The 17,582-nt window shown below is 43.2% G+C and overlaps 1 protein-coding gene across 2 annotated transcripts in view; it reads right to left on the bottom strand.

Annotated features, from left to right (window-relative positions):
- The window catches only part of LOC137948252 (DNA polymerase alpha-associated DNA helicase A), a 56,273-nt gene that overhangs the window by 19,073 nt on the left and 19,618 nt on the right, over positions 1–17,582 (bottom strand). For both annotated transcript variants that reach the window (XM_068794263.1, XM_068794264.1), the window contains exons 4-5: positions 9,513–10,538; positions 8,737–8,905 (exon numbers count right to left, since the gene is read on the bottom strand). In XM_068794263.1, coding sequence (XP_068650364.1) covers positions 8,737–8,905; positions 9,513–10,538 — 1,195 coding nt within the window. The remainder of the gene's footprint in view (positions 1–8,736; positions 8,906–9,512; positions 10,539–17,582) is intronic.

The raw sequence follows: 17,582 nt of genomic DNA, 5'->3' as shown, positions 1-17,582 counted from the left end.
ATGTCAGTTTATCAACTGCATGTTCACGAATAGTAGTGTTGCTGAGTCAGGAGAGGAGAGAGGAAAAAGTCGTAGTTTCGTCATCATTTAATCCCCGACGAAACGTGAGACTCCATGAGCAATCTCTCCAAGAATCAACCACTAAGCAAGATAGTCCCTCGCCACCCTAAAGAGCCCCACGAAATCCTAGGAGAGGGGGTGGGGGAGGGACCGTACCATTCATCCAACCAAAAGAGGAGGGTCCTTCCGTTGCTTGTGTGAAAGGAAGTTGCATCTCTAAATATTGGGAGGAGCTTTTGAATTGATTTCCATATCGGGGATAGGAGGCGAGTAGCGCCATCCTCCCTCCACCAGGCACCCGAAGGTTGAAGATAGAACCTGACCATATCACCCCATAGGTTGTTATGCTTGATATTGAAGTTCCAGATCCATTTGAGCAAAAGGGCATTGTTCATCTCTTTCGTAGGCCAAATGCATAAACCACCCCAATTGTGGGGCGTGCAAATTTCCTTCCAACTCACCAAATGATATCTAGAGGTGTCCTCTGATCCTCTCCAGAGAAAATGTCAACGGATGGCTTCAATCCTGTTACAAACGGAGGTCGGACAATGTATGAATGATAATAAATAGTTTGGCAGTCCTGCCAAACAAGACTTGAGAAGAGTGAATCGCCCAGTAGTAGATAAAAGCTTGCCCCTCCAAGTAGCTAATCTCTTGTCAAATTTCTCAATGAAGGGGGGACCAAAGCGTCGCTAAAGGCCGAGAGTCAAATAGTGGTAGTCCAAGATATGTAGCTGGCAAATTTTCCACTGAGCACCCCAAATAGTCAGCCTTACCCTGAAGTACCGGCGAGTCGATATGATAGCCTAGGAGGGTGGTTTTCTTCTAGTTAATATTCTGACCGAAAGCCAGTTCAAATAGTCCCAATATAGCACGCAGTTTTCGGATCTGATCCATAGTACCAACTCCAAAGCAAATTGTATCGTCTGCAAACTAAAGGATCGGCACATCAAAGGCTGCTCAGTCCATCGTGGGGAGGAGCCAACCAGATTTTTGGCCGAATCGAGCAAAGATGATAGGTATTCCGCTACCACATTGAAGAGCAAAGGGGAAAGGGGGTCTCCCTGTCTGATTCCCAGGGATCCCTTAAAATAACCGTATGCCGTTCCGTTTAGAAGAAGTGAGTAGCTTGCAAAGGAGATGCAACTTTGAATCCAAAAGTGCCATTTTTTCCCGAATCCCATCTTCCCCAGGAGAGTGTCCAAAAGCTTCCAGTTAACTCTGTCAAAGGCTTTCTCAAAATCAAGCTTTAGGATGAATCTGGGAAGCTTTAAAGCTTTAAAATGGTGGATGAGCTCGTGACATGCCATGGTCGAGTCTAATATATTTCTTCCCTTGATAAAAGCACTCTGGCCATGATGAATGGACATAGGGAGAACCGCCCTGAGGCGATTGGCAAGGAGGCACGCAAGCACCTTGTAAGCACTGGTGGTGAGGCTAATCGGCCGAAAGTCAGAAGGAATTTCTGCCTCTTCTTTTTTAGGGATGAGGGCAATAAACGAAGCTCCAATGCTCCTATATCTAATGCCATGCTGATAGAACGAGTGAACCGTGCAGGCAATATCGTCTCTGATGAAAGACCAGCATCGGCGATAGAATTCCCCATTGAAACCATCTAGGCCCGGAGCACGATCCAAAGGAAGACCCAATGCTGATTTTTTAATTTTCTTACTGGAGAAAGGGAGCTCGATGAGTTTAGCTGCGGCTGAAGGAATAACCTGGAGATGAACCCTTTCAAATAAAGGGCAAACGAGCTGGCCATCAGAGTATAATTCTGCAAAAAAGTTCACCAGTGAGTCTGAAATAAGGGGTCGATCCGAGGTACTCTCACCATTGACTTTGAGCGTGGTGATGCGGTTGGCTCTTCTCCGAGCAGAGGCGACTGCATGGAAGAATTTAGTATTGGCATCCCCCTCAACGAGCCATTTAAATCTTGCACGCTACTTCCAGTGCACGAGTTCACTATGAGCAAAGGACGACATTTGCCCTTGGAGGGGCGTATCTCTGAGTTACTTCTGAGGAAGAGAGGTTTCTAGATTCTTCTTTGAAGTCAAGAGTGGAAATCTGAGAAAGGAAAGCGACTCTCTCGGTTGAGGAAGAGGCCTTTCTCGCAGAGGCCCATGATCGCAGCAACAACTTCAGCATCTTGAGCTTGGCTGGAAAATTCCACCTGATCGGGCCCGCCACGACCATCCTCTCCTAGAAGGACTGGATAGAAGAGTCAAAAGAGGGGTCCGCCATCCAAGCATTGTTGAATCTGAAAGAGGGGGGAGGGAGGTGAGCGGGGGCAACTACCGAATTGGGTATCTACCATAAATTGAGGACTTTGCCTGTGGCATTACCGTATAACTGAAGCCAGTCGTTGTTGGCTAAAAAGCAGTCAAGCTTGGAGAGGATGAGGGGATGTCTACCATTTCACCAAGTAAAGGTCTTCCCAGATAGGGTAACCTCATCAAGATCCCAGCTACCAATAAAGTCTGCAAATAGCCTCATGGAGGTAGTGATTCTCCGGGAGGGCAGGGATTTCTCGTGGCAGAAGTGGGTAACATTTAAATCTCCTGCAAGCATCAGAGGAATGGGCCACCTCTGACAAGTCCTCAAAAGGTCATCTCAGAAGAGATGTCTCTCATGGTGTCTAGTAGAACCATACACACCCACAAGGCACCAAATGTTTCCTGATCCTTTGTCTCTCAATTTGATTCTGAGGGAGTAAGTGCCTCAGCAGCGATCGAGCACCTCAATGGTATTAGTGTCCCACACAATCAAAATGCTGCCAGCCGATCTAGTCGCATCCACAGAAATCCATTTAGGCTCCTTAAGAGGCAACAACTCACAGATATATCCAAGGGGCAGAGAAGCCACCTTGGTTTCTTGAAAAATAGCAACATTTGCCCTGGTAGAGGCAAGGAGGTACCGAATTGCGGTACAGCGACGCACGGATCCAATTCTTCGAACATTCCAAGAGATAATGATCATTGATCACTAGTCTTCTTCTTGGACTTCTCAAACAGGTGGTTATCTCCCCTGAGGGGCTCCGTGTAGATGGTGCCCATTACCTTGGCAAGTTCCACTATCTGTGTCGAATTTTTGTTGTTCTATCTGAAGAGCAGCCACATACTTCTGAGCTCTTTCACCCGTTTCTGGAAAGATGAAGTCCCTATCTCTGGATTGCAGGGGTATCTAGTAGGAGCACTGGGATCATCCTGGAGAAGCTGTCTCGGATGACCTCTATTCTGGCGCTGGTAGGTGGCAAGGGGTGAAGGAGGAGGAATTTTGGAGTGGGAATATCTCGGAGGTGGTGGAGGGGGAGAGTTCAATATTTGAGTGGTGGTTTTAGGGGTGTCAGGACTGTGGGATGGAGTTATAGGGATGCCTCCAGGGCTTTTAATGAGGGGGGAAGAAGGGGGTGTGGTTATTTCAGGGGGTAAAATGGGAGGGTGAATGGCAGCTATAGGTATCTGGGGGTTGGAATAGATTCTATCAGGAATAATATTTGTGGTGGGTTGAGATGGACTGGTGGGTGGGTGGTGTGGCAAGCTGGAGGGAGGGACAACCAAGGAAGCAGCTGGAATAGAGTCAGCGCCAACTGTAAGACTGGCTGGTTCAGGACGCATCTTTTGGGAAGAAGAGGTCGGGGTTGCTGCTCTCAATGTGTGGATAGGTTGTGGAGAATCTCCGAATTTAGTTGTAGGAGGTCACATTTCTGAAATTCTACATATCTGCCAACTCGATACGAATCCAAAATCGGGCATTATCCACCATAATGCATCGGAAGTAGAGTCCTTCACAAGGATGAATAGGATTGATGAGGATCCGGGCCTCATCAAGGCGATGTCAGTGCTCAGTAAAGGGGTCCAGAGCAATTATGTCACCAAACTCCGAGATGATGCTCGAGAAGACCTCATTGTGCCATAGTTCTGCAAGGAAGCTGGTAACTGTAGCCCATTGCCCAAATTGACTAGAAGGAGTTGAGGGGAGCCATTCTGATATCCCAATGATGCCCAAGGGGGTGTGGAGTGTGAGAGCAAGGGCCATAGAGGACTCTTGCTGGGTTTCAATGTGAACAAGCCAAGAATGGGGGTTGAGGTAGGAAATTTTGGGTGTGTAGGGGAGGTGAAGCTCATCAGTCAGCCATTGAAGGATACTGGATTTGACGATACTGGAGGAGGTGTGGACTAGGATAAAGCGGGTCAGAGATTGTCACCCTTTATGCAGTAAGTTGGGAGAGATTTGGATGGTTTTGGATTTTTCTGAAGGAATAAGGTGTGCAGGAACATGGTTATCAGGAAAGAGGTTCTGACTGGCTGGGTTAGGGTAGTTAGGGAATTTTGAAGGAAGGGGAGGGCTGATTGGGGGGAGAAATGGGCTCAGAGGAGTATTTTGTCGCTGGTGGGGCTTGGTTGTAAGGGGGGGAAAGGCTCGGGTGGTGCCGTTGGATCTGGAGGCTCTCCCTGCCGGAGTCTGCACCGGAGAGAGGCTCCAGGTGGCTTCTTCGAACTCCTTCCAGCCAAATCCCGAGGTGGTGGCCTCGGGAATATAGATCTTGGCAAGCACTGTTGAGCCACACCGATGGACAACACGGCACTCTCTTTGTCCCCGAAAGGAGCTCACCGACAGGAAGAAAATCGAATCCCGTGTCTAAAGTTCACGGGTTTGGTTAGCTTCGTTCATGACTCGTTGGAACTGAAGAACGAAGCTTTAAGTGGCTTCTATCGGAACACAGATGAAGGACATCTTCGATCCAACGGCAGAGGAGATGTGAATCACCTGTTCAGAGCTTCGGGCGACTTTCTCCACTGTAACTCTATATTTTCCGTAGTTGAAACAGAAAGGGGGGTTCTTTTTCTTTCGCCGAGAGATCATTTTCCAGTTGTCATCGAAACCTTTCGTTGGCTCGTCAGAGGGAAGTTTGAAGGTTTCCGAGCGTCTGGATTGACCTTTTCTGGTTCGGAGTTTCTGTGTCTTCTCGGAAAGTCATCTTCTTTCCGTCGATCTGCGTCGGAGAAGGAGTTTGCATCCTTGCCGGAAGTCTTCCGTTGAGGGTTCTGGTCACCGACTGTGGGAATGGTGACCGGAGAAAGGTCTATACGCGTTTTTTCGACACACAATACGGGTCGATCCAGCGCAAGTTACGCGTAACGTTTCTCTCCTCTCGATTTTCACTCAAATCGCCTCTCACGTTACGCGTAACATTTCTCTCCTCTCGAATTTCATGCATTAGTCTACATTAGAAACTATATACTCATTAAAAACATCTAAAACCTTGCAAAAGTGGGTCTAAATCAATTCCAAACATAGGAAATTTTTTTCCCATATAATAACCATATGATTTTTCTTGATATTGAACCTTATTCCCACTAACATTCTCCCTCATGTCCTCCTGGGATGATGAGAACCATACCCAATAGGTTGTTTTCCCATCACATTGTTGAAGGATGAGTAGTGGTTCAGTATATGAGACTCCCAACCAGGCGTCGATAGATAGTAGGATCATCAAGAAGAGCCCCTTCATCTTTCCTGTATTTGACATTGACCTCCATAGGAGTAGCGACCGAAGAAGTGTCCTCCAACCCAGCTAGAGTAATAATATCTTGAATATACTTATGCTGGTTTAAGAAAATACCGTTGGGTCGATGATGTACTTCCAGCCCTAAGAAGTACGTGAGCTGGCTAAGATCTTTCATATGAAAAGTTGCATGCAACACCTGCTGAAGCTTAGTAATCAGGCCAGAGTCAATGCCAGTAATGATGATGTCATCCACATAACCAAGAGAATGACCATACCCGCGACAAACTTGTGATAGAAGAGAGAGGAATCATACTGACTCTGTGTAAACTTGTAGAGAATAAGTGTACCGTGAAACTTCTCAAACCAAGCTCGGAGAGCTTGCTTAAGCCCATACAGAGGATGGCGTAGCTTGCAGACATCATTAGGAGAAGTAATCATACCCGAGGGGAGCTTCATGTAGATATCCTCCTGTAGATCACCATGGAGAAAGGCATTCTTCACATTCATCTAATGCAGTGGCCAGGACTGTGAGGCTGCAATGGCTAATTTAGTGTGAACTGTGGTCATCTTGGCAACTGGAGCAAATGTATCCTCATAATCAATCCCATATTCTTGCTTATTTCCCAGGGCAACGAGGTGGGCATTGTACCGATCCAAAGATCCATTTGAACGCAGCTTGGCAAAGAAAACCCATTTACTCCCAAGAGGCTGAATAGCAGGGGGGCAAGTAACAATGTCCCAAGTGTGATTCTCCTCTAGAGCTTGTAGTTCTGTTTGCATTGCCTTTTGCCAACACTCATGTGTCATTGCCTGCAAGAGGGAATGGATATAGATGATAAAGTAGCAGCAAGAGATACAGGGGAGGAGAAACCATACATATCAGGGGGGCGCGCAAAATCAGGATCTGGAGGGGGCACAGATGTGTCATTGCCTGTTTGTAGCAAGAGGGAATGGATATAGATGATAAAGTAGCCGCAAGAGATACTGGGGAGGAGAAACCATACCTATCAGGGGGGCTAGAAGGGCGAGTAGACCGGCGAAGAGTGGTGGAGGCAGGAGTAGGCGCCAAGTCGGGATCAGGAGGGACACATATGAAGAAGGGCGAGACTCATCAAAGCTAGGCAGAATAGACAAAGATGCAGATGGCAGTGCAACATGAGATGGAAAGAAATTTTGATTTTCAAAGAAAACCACATTCCAAGAAACACAGATACAACGAGCATGCGGATCATAGCAAACATAGCCTTTTTGAGAAATGGCATAACCAAGAAAAGCACACATAACTGATTGGGGTGTGAGAGCAAGGGCGGCAGAAGACTCTTGTTGGGTTTCAAAATGAACAAGCCAGGATTGGGGGTTGAGGTAGGAAATTCTAGGTGTGTAGGGGAGGTAAAGCTTATCAGTCAACCACTGAAGGATGCTGGATTTAACGATACTGGGGGAGGTGTGGACTAGTATGGAGCGGGCCAGAGATTGTCGCCCTTTATGGAGCAAGTTGGGAAGGATTTGGATGGTTTTGGATTTTTCTGAGGGAAGAAGGTGTGTTAGGACATGGTGGTTTGAAAAGAGGTTTTGAATGGTTGGGTTAGGGGGTTTTTGAAGAAAGGGGAGGGCTGATTGGAGGGAGAGGTGGGCACAGGGGGGTATTTTGTCTCTGGTGGGGCTTGGAAATAATTGGGGGGGGGGGGGGGGGGGGGGAGAGCAGCTCAGGTATTGCCGTTGGAGCTGGGGGCTCCCCTTGCCGAAGTCGGCTCCGAATGGCTTCTGTGAACTCCTTCCAACCAAATCCCGAGTTGGTGGCCTCGAGAATATAGATCTTGGCGAGCACTGTTGAGCCACGCCGATGGACGATAAGACACTCTCTTCATCCCCGAAAGGAGCTCACCGGCATGAAGAAAATCGAATCCCATGTCCAAAGTTCACGGATTTAATTGGCTTCCTTCGTGACTCTTTGGAACTGAAGGACAAAGCTTAAAATGGCTTCCATCAGAACACAGATGAAGGACATCTTCGGTCCGACGGCAGAGGAGATGTGAATCACCTATTCAGAGCTCTGGGCGACTATCTCTACTATAACTTTGTTCTTTCCGTAACTAAAACGGAAAGGATGGTTCCTCTTCTTTCGTCGGGAGATCATCTTCCAGCTGGCGTCGAAACCTTCCGTAGGCGGTTCCGATAGCTCGGACCTTCTATGTCATCTCGGTGAGACGACGTCTTTCCGTCGATCAACGTCAGAGAAGGTGGTTGTGTCCTTGCCGAAAGTTTGTCGTCGTGGGTTCCGGTCACCGGCCATGGGGATGGTGATCAGAGAAGGGTCCTGGCTCATTTCCAGAAATCAGCGCAAGTTAGTGCACTCGAAGCTAACAGCGCATGAAACGCATTTTTCTGACGCACTTACGTGTAACGTTTCTCTCCTCTCGATTTTCACTCTAATTGCCTCTCACGATATCATTGCCATTTCATGAACCTGAGAGTGAGCAGAAATCATAATATTTAAGTATATTATTACAAGTTACTCATTCTCTTGTTTTTTATATTTTTCTCATTTAGGGGCACTAACACTGGAAATTGTTTTCTAGTACACATGAATTCGTCCACACTAACACCAAATTTGAAGTTGAAGTTCATGTAGATGATTGAAATGAATTTGAAGTTGAAGTTCAAATTTGAAGTTTGTTGACTAACCCTCAGACTAACCCCACCCCCACCCCCCCCCTTCGATACTCTTTTGTCTTATTCTTTTCCTTCTTTTATTTCTCCATCTTGGGACCACTACTCACATATCATGTGAAATTTTTAAAAAGAAGTGTAGGATAAATTAGGGTCTCTCTTTAAAAAAAATAACGAAGGGTTTAAAAATCCATCTCCCCTATTTATAGCTTAATCAATGGTTAAAATTATAACAATGTCCTCCTCCTTTCAAAACTCTAGGAATCTAGGTTCTACATGAAAACACTTTTCCTAGAAAGTAAAAATACTAAGCTTGTAGTTTGTACAGAAATATGATGCCATTTGCTTCAGTAAAATCTAGGAAAACAAACATCCCTGCCAATCTAATGTTTGAGCATCTACTACGCTTTTGGACGACAATCAAGTATTTTTCTGCAGTTAAAATGAGATAAAGGAATCAACCAGGTTTCAAGCATAAAAAAGCAATCAATTTGTACCAGCATAAATGAGAGAGATCACATGTTGCACCACGATATCTGCCTCCCCTTCATTATAAAAAGAACCAGTGCCATTGAGGTCCAGATGTTCCTCACACCCAACAGACAAACTGCCATAAGTCATTCGTGTATCCAGCAACAGCAAAGGACACAGGGTTATCCATGTAGCCTGCAATTCACAAAACATCAAACAGTTCAGTATACAGCACAAAATCAAGTCTGACATGTCAAAAGAAAGTCCAAGCACACAACCAGGATATCTTTCAGTAAGTCTCGCTATGGGAAGAATTTTTAATAAGAATTTCATCATGAAAATAATATAAAATGCTTCAAAGTTTTGATGGTTCCAAAAAAAATTAGGTCAGGGGTGCACTATTAGTCATATTGCAATTTCTATCTATTAAAATCCTTGTTTTAAATTCAATCCCTTGTTGTAAGGGGAGGCCTCCCTTGATGTTTCTTTTTCTTTCTAGAAATAAAATCCTCACCACTTAAAAAAAAAAAAAATCCTTGTTTTAACCATTTCTGAACTCTTGGACGAGACAGAGAATTAGCTATCAGTTCTTACTAATTTTTTGTACCCCAATTAATGCATACATAAACACGAAAAGGAAACGAACAAAAAAAACATAGTCAAGTAACTTCAAAAAAGGGAAACGAGAAGTATAAGTTAACAAATATTTAACACAAATAAAAAAGACTGTATAACATTTTAAGAAATGTTAACGAGAGAATACATGAATTTAAAAACTTCAAATGTGTGAGATACTTCTTACCTTGACAAATGGGGAATCTACAAGAAGATGAGAAGATACAGTGGGAGAAGACTGCAACAAACTATCGTACATTTCTTTTGAAGCCCAACTAGCAATAGCATCATGCATTCTGTACTGGACTGTCAATTTTGTGGAAAGGACACCTCCATGCAAATCTGATACTCTTTGCAGCATAGATATGCCAAGCCCACCTTCCATGGCTTTCTTGGACAGAATAACTGGAGCTAACTGACATTGATCTCCTGAAAGTACACAACGCTTTCCTTGCAACATTGGGATCCAACAAGATGGTTCAATTGCTTGTCCAGCTTCATCTATGACAACAAGATCAAAACTTTCTATCCTCCGGATGGCTGGATCTGCTGCACCAGTGTTTGTAGAAAGAACAACCTGAGCACTTGACAGAACCTCTTCAACAGTCTCCTTCTCTTTCTTCTTCAGAGTCTTACCAAGCTGTTTTAGAAGCTGGCGGATGCCTGCAGCCAGAGAATCATCTTTTAAGCAATGTCTTAAGTCCTTTCTAAGGTCTGCCTTCTTCCTTTCAAACTCTTTGCGGAAACTAGCAAGTCTGACATTCACAACTTCTGCTAAGGATCTTGAAGCAACAGTAGTAGATATCCGAGCTGGATTTCCAACACGCACAATGTCCAATCCACTATCTGAAAGTCTTTCCACCATATTGTCAACAGCAGCATTTGTAGGTGCAGTCATAAGCACCTGTTCACTTTGTTGGACAGCACGCACAATTATCTCCTTAAGCACACCTGTCTTTCCAGTACCTGGTGGCCCTTGAATGGCCAAAAGTGGTTGATTCTTATCTGTGCCTAAGGCAATAGCTTTTAGTTGAGATCTATCATATGCTCCACTGTGAGCCAGCCCTTGCAGCTTTTCTTCACCCCACTCACCCATTTGACTATGTGCAAGCCATTTAACATCTTCACCAAATAGAGTAGTAACAATGGCTATAGATGGGTTTTTCTTCCGCAAACCTCTCTTTTGAAGCAACATTAGTGCTTCACAGTTACGCTGTAAAGATCAGTTTACAACAGATCAATGCATTTGAGTAAAAACATTGAATATCATAATGCTGTAATTCTCTCTCAATCTCTGCTTTGATCTCCCTGGTTTTGCTTAGGTATGAAGTGTAATATGTATCCTTTTTGAATGAAAGCAAGAGACATGTGGTAAATATACAAAAACTTTATTTAGATTAAATAGTGAAACTTGCAGAAAATTAATCTACGAAATTTTCCATTCTGGAAAAATAAATTTGTTTTTCAACATGGAAATATGCAAATTTTCATTAATAAAAACTTCCTTTGAGCCTCAAGGAAGATCTGCCCCTAGGATAGGACAGGCCGATGACTATGTACTGCCATATTTATTGCACAAAACCTAATGTTTTATGAATAGATGAAACCTAGTGTTCTATAGGAGTCATTGTGATCATTCTATGTTCATACTTAAAAGGAAGACTGGTATGGTGGTTTTGGTTGTCTATGTAGATGACATTGTGTTATCTGGTGATGATCTCGATGGTATTACAGAAGTTAAACAATATTTGGCTACACATTTTCAGACAAAGGATTTGGGATCTCTCAAGTATTTCCTTGGCATTGAAGTAGCTCATAGCAAGCGAGGTATTGTTCTTTCTCAGAGAAAATATATATTGGATATGTTACAGGAGTATGGTTTATTAGGTGCTAAACCTATAGACACCTCCATGGAAGTTAATCATAGTCTACATGACACGCAGGGTCCTACACTCAAGGATAAAACTCAATACCGACGGTTAGTAGGTAAACTGATCTATGCTACAGTTACCAGGCCGAATATTTCATTTGTTGTGGGAGTTGTGAGCCAGTTTATGGAAAATCCTCAAAAAGTCCATTTAGAAGCTGCTCAGAGGATTTTGAAGTACTTGAAGGGTGCACCTGGAAAAGGTCTTCTGTATACTCATAATGGGAAAATTGATGTACTTGAGTATTTTGATGCCGATTATGCTGGGTGTAAGATGGATAGACGTTCTACATCAGGTTACTGTTGTTTTGTTGGAGGCAACCTGATAAGTTGGAAAAGTAAGAAACAGACAGTTGTGGCTAGGTCCAATGCAGAGGCCGAGTATCGAGCAATGGCTCATACAGTTAGTGAGCTTATGTGGATTAAGTTTGTGCTTCTTGAGTTTGGTTTTATGTTACCTGACCCTATAGTTATGAATTGTGATAACCAGGCAGCCATTTTTATTGCCAGCAACCCTGTATTCCATGAGAGAATGAAACATATAGAGGTTGACTGCCACTTCATTAGAGATGCAGTTATGCAGGGGAAGGTGGTAACTCCTTATGTAAAATCTTCAGACCGGTTGGGAGATATATTTACCAAGCCTTTGGGGAGACTTGAACATGTATCCTTTAGTGACAAGCTGGGATTGTTTGATATCTACTCTCTGGCTTGAGGGGGAGAGTTAAAATACAAGTTCAGGGGTATTTTGGTCATTTCTTAGATTTTCAATATTACATTTTCCTCTTATAGTATGGCTATTAGATAGAGAATGTCTTATTTTATCTCTAGTTAAATTTTCATTCAATTTAGACATGTATTTTAGGAGATATGTAATTTTGAGTATTGAAGGGCATTTTTGTCCTATTATAAAAATTCACTTAAACCCTGATTATAAAGAAGCAAGAAGGGCCTTTCTGGCTCGGATTCCAAGGCAGCACAACTGCCTCTCTTCCAGAAATCCATTTTCTCTTCTATTTTCTCCCCAAATCACCTATTTTTCATGGTATCAGAGCAGGTAATATGTGGGCCTACACCTAAAAACTATCTACTTGTAGAGCCACAAAAGAGGGTCTACACCTAAAACTATCCACTTGTAGAGCCACAAAAAAGGGCCTACACCTAAACTGCCTAATCCTAAATTATCCACTTGTAGAGTCACAAAATATGGTCTACACGTGAGGGGGAGTGTTAAGGAATAGTCCCACATAGATTAGTGAGTACAAAGATCTTGAGTTTATTAGTTGGGAAAAAGGTTTCCTAAGTTGACTATTCATTTTGGGATAGGGCCTTGGACCCAATTCAACAACATTGATATTGATTGTCACTTTATTCGAGATGCTGTGATGAAAAATGAAATCCTCACCCCTCCATGTAGTCTAGTGATCAGATTTGGAAACATGTTTACTAAAGCACTAGGAAAACGGGAATTATGTGTTCTACGGAAAGTTGGGTTTTATGGATATATATGCTTCAACTTGCAGGGGAGTGTTAGAAAATCAACTAAAGGGCAATATCATCATTTTTCACTTACTACAAAGACCAACGACTATACTATCATGTTTTGAGTGTTTAATTTTATCTCTAGTTCATTTTTTGTGTAATTTGGACAAGTATATAGGGAGCTATAAGGTTGATTTTAAATGACTAGGGACATTTCTGTAATTTTCTTTTCAGATTCTTATAAAAGCACTAGGGGTCCAGCTCGACCTCCACACAAAGACTTTTCAGAACTCTGATTGTCTCCTCTTTTCACTCCTCTTTCTCCTACACCCTAAAGTTCACTCTTTAATAATTTGAAATTTATGTTAGGGAACCCTTACTAGCTAATCTACTCGCTACTCCTTTCCATTCAGCTACATATATTAAAAGAGATGATGAGGCAATGGCACTGAGGTGGCATGAAAAAATTCTTGATCATGATTCTTTTCCGCAAAATTTTACTCGAATTTCATTTCTAAAATCAGTTAGTTTTTGCTGCAAGGTCTGATGGTTCCAGAATTGTATACATAGGAATCCAGATATTATCGAATGGATCCGATAATATCTGAGTTTGGATAGTTCACTTTTTTGGGATGACCACTTGAGGACTTGTCAGATGTGGCCTATTCCTCTGATGTTTACGGGCGACTTCAACGTTACCCGCTAATCCCCATTATCTCGGAGAATCACAACCTCTATGAGGCTCATTGCTGACTTTATTGGTTGCTGGGATTTAGACGAGATTACCCTATCTGGGAAGACCTACACTTGGTCAAATGGCAGACAACCCCCTGTCCTCTCCAAGCTTGACCCCTTCTTAGCCAACAATAATTGGTTCCAGCTCTACAACAATATCACTGGCAAAGTTCTCAACCGAGTCATTTCTAATCATTGGCCGATTATGGTAGATACCTATTTGGGCAGTTGCACCCCCCTTCCCCCTACTTTCAGATTCAATAATACTTGGATGGCGGACCCCTCTTTCAACCTCACTCTCTAGTCCTTCTAGGAGGAAATGACCATTGTTGGCCCGAGCGGGTGAACCTTCCTAGTCAAGCTCAAGTTTTTGAAGTCGTTGCTGCAGTCATGGGCCTCTGCGAAGTAGGGCTCTTCCTCGGCCGAGAAAGCAACTACCCTTGCTCAGATAACCGCTCTAGACTCAGAGGAGGATTCTAGAGGACTCTCTTCTTCGGAAGTCACTCAGAGGTATGCCCTGCAAAGGCAACTGAAGTCTTTCACCCACAGCAAGCTCTTGAACTAGAAGCAACGTGCAAGATTTAAGTGGCTCTCCGATGGGGATGCTTTTTTTTTTTAATGAAGATGTATAAGCTATTAAAAAAGATGAAGATTACAATACCTTATTAACCAGGGCCTATCTCCACAACAATGTGTTGGAGTGAGACACCTAATTTAGCCTGTACATCAGCTACTTGATTAGCTGATCTAGAAATATAATTCCATTTACAATTTAAAGCAGAAGTTAAATTACATATATCATAGAACATGTACCAATGCTGCCAGGGAGAACGTTCTCTCTTTGCGCACCAATTAATGACGATTTTTGAATCTACTTAAATGCAAAGGGGCCCATAAAGACGACTTTTGAAGATCCGTAGTCCATTTAGTAATCCGGATAATTCAGCAGTAGTTGAATCAGAAATTCCAATAGGCCCAGCAAAAGAAAAAAGAAGAATACCATTTTCGTCATGAACAACACCACCTAAGCCCGTTGGGCCCGGGCATCCAAGAGCGCTTCCGTCAAAATTCAGTTTATAATGGCCTTGTTAAGGAATAATCCCATATAGATCAATGAGTACAAATATCTTGAGTTTATTAATTGAAAATAAGGCTTCCTAAGGTGGCTAGTCATTTGGGGATGGGCCTTGGACCAAACTTAATATGGTATCAGAGCGGGTACTCATATTGGGTCTGCACTTAAACTATCTACTTGTAGAGCCACAAAAGAGGGCCTACACCTAAACTATCCACTTGTAGAGCCACAAAAGAGGGCCTACATTTAAACTGCCTACTCCTAAATTATCCACTTGTAGAGCCGCAAAAGAGGGTCTACATGTGAGGGGGAGTGTTAAGGAATAGTCCCATATAGATCTTGAGTTTATTAGTTGGTAAAGAGGTTTCCTAAGTTGGCTAGTCATTTTGGGATGGGCTTTGGACCCAACTTAACAAGCCTATTGGTGGAGGAGACCAAATTGCCATAATCGGAGGATGAGGTGAATAAAACATGCCAACAATTGTTCGCTAGTTCTCACGAAAGTAAGATCCTTTTAGATTTCTGAATTCCTTACGCAAAAGGATCCACGCAGAGCCTTGACCAATAATTTTTTCAACCAATGTATCTTCAGGAATAGATTTTAGATTAAATTTGCGATTATTCCTTTCTTTCCATAATGCTCAAATAAGATGCCCAACACAGCAAGATATTAATAGTTTTTTGAGCTTTGGGAGGCTGGTATTTGTAGATGACAGATGTTAAGTTGGGTCCAAGGCCCATCCCAAAATGACTAGCCACCTTAGGAAGCCTCTTTTCCAGCTAATAAACTCAAGATCTTTGTACTCAGTAATCCATGTGGGACTATTCCTTAAGACTCCCCCTCACGTGTAGACCCTCTTTTTGTGGCTCTACAAATGGATAATTTAGGAGTAAGCAGTTAGGTGTAGGCCTTCTTTTTTGTGGCTCTACAAGTGGATAGTTTAGGTGTAGGCCCTCTTTTGTGGCTCTATAAGTAGATAGTTTTTAGGTGCAGGCCCACATATGAGTACCTGCTCTGATACCATGTTAAGTTGGGTCCAAGGCCCATCCCAAAATGACTAGCGACTTTAGGAAGCCTCTTGTCCAGCTAATAAACTCAAGATCTTTGTACTCAGTAATCCATGTGGGACTATTCCTTAACAAGAGATTTTGAGAGAGACAATATTGGAGAAAGATTTTGTTAAGGAGGCTGGTCCACACAGAATGGGCATAATTGCAATGCAAAAGGATATAGGTGACTGTTTCTGAAGAAGTTTGACAAAAGGGGCGAAGAGAGTTTGGGACATGGGTACCTCTCCGGATTAGGGAATCTGAAGTAAGAATTTTGTTCCTACATGCGGACCAAATAAAAAATTTGGCACGTGGGGGAGCATGCAAGGTTCATGCAATGGCAGCAGGATGTTTGGTTTGTGGAAGGTTGGGACAGCTCAAGAAGTTGAAAGCAGAAGAAGTTGAGAAATTACCTTTTGTGCACGGTGTCCAAATAAAAGTATCAGGCACATTTTTTAGAGTTACTGAAAAGAGAATGGTGATGAGGTCGAATGCTGCCAAGGCCTCAGAAATTCACCAATGAGTCTGAAATAAGGGTTCAATCCATTCAGAACGAGGAGACATACATGAAAATTGTGCCCGTTACGGGTTAAGTGGAGAAGTCTTACAACTCAAGGTTAAAGAATTAACCGAAGAGTTAAAAGAACTCACTCAACGGCATGAAATGCCAAGCTCCTCCGGGACTTCTACCGGATCTCCATCGCGAGAAAAGGAAGCCACAACGTCAGCTAATCAGCAGACGGATGACTTCAGTGTTTTGCTAAACACAGGTCGACCCGGGATTTCTACCAGTCATGCCAGGCATGAGAAGGAAATCACAACCCAATCTTCTCTGAAGATAGGGGAATCAGGGATTTCTACCTGCCAGTCTAGAGCTGGAAAGGAAACCTTAACGATTTCTTTGAAATCGGAATCAGGGACTTCTACCTGTCAGTCTAGAACTAAAAAGGAAGTCTTAACGGATCCATCTCTGATGGAAACGGACTTGTCTAGTAATGAGAAATCATTCAAGACAAAATTGGTTACCCCGTCTGAGTTTATAAGGTTGAAAAGCCTAAATAAACCAGATAAAACTAGTTTTAATGAGTTTGAGTTTTTAAAGAAATTTAAACCTTTAAAACTATCGGACATTATGTCTGAGGAACCCTCGCTACGCCCCCAAAAGGTGGACAACGTTCATTCAAAGATCGAATCCGATCATACTGTTCAATTCCAGAGATGGAATGAACAAATTGAGCAAGGGATGAACACTCCCTTCTTCACCACTGAGCCCAGCAACAGTTGGAACCAAGTGAAGCTGAGTCATGAAATAGACTCAAAATATGCATCCATGCTTTATGCATATGGATTCATAAAACAGATGGTACTTCACTCCACCGACTTATCAGTATTGGAGAAAATGCCAAAGGAAATTATGGAGGCCTGCAAAAGTTTCATCTCCATAACGAAGAGTAAAGGAATTCGACTTCATTTCGTTTCCTGTATTGCTGAAATTGTTACTGACACAAAGATGTTTCCAAGCATTTCTGTCATGACTATTGAAGGCATCAAAGAAGGTGACGCAAATATGGAATATGATCCCAGACATGTTCCAAAAGCCAAGCCTTGCCAAGAAGCAGTGTGGCCAACCAGGCGTATCCACGGGCTCAAGAACCTGATACAGCTCATACAATAGCTGATTCAGAAAAAGAGAAGTTTCGTCTACAAGACCTCCGTCCCACTGACGATCGTCTCGAAAAGTTATAAAGAGACTCCGGCATCCGTCCAGACCACTCTCGAAGCTACGCTGAAGAAACTCCTCGGAGGAAATATCCCCTTCAGCAAAACAACAAAGGAAAGCTTCTGCCAGATGGCCCAGAAGACTTTTCCAAAGGAGCACACCTGTAAACTGTGCCCAGAAAGGCAACTGTCCGAATGAGCAGTCAGCAGCCACGTTAGCAGACTAGGCCCACGACGAAAACAAAGTCAGCAAAGGCGGCTCAAAAGTC

This window comes from Aristolochia californica, unplaced genomic scaffold (genome assembly GCF_029961685.1).
Source record: "Aristolochia californica isolate CCGP_79_NKW_82.1479 unplaced genomic scaffold, dmAriCali1.0.hap1 SCAF_13, whole genome shotgun sequence".
NCBI classification, from domain to species: domain Eukaryota; kingdom Viridiplantae; phylum Streptophyta; class Magnoliopsida; order Piperales; family Aristolochiaceae; genus Aristolochia; species Aristolochia californica.
Note: the sequence above shows the minus strand (reverse complement) of the source record. Positions and strands in the feature narration are given on the sequence as shown.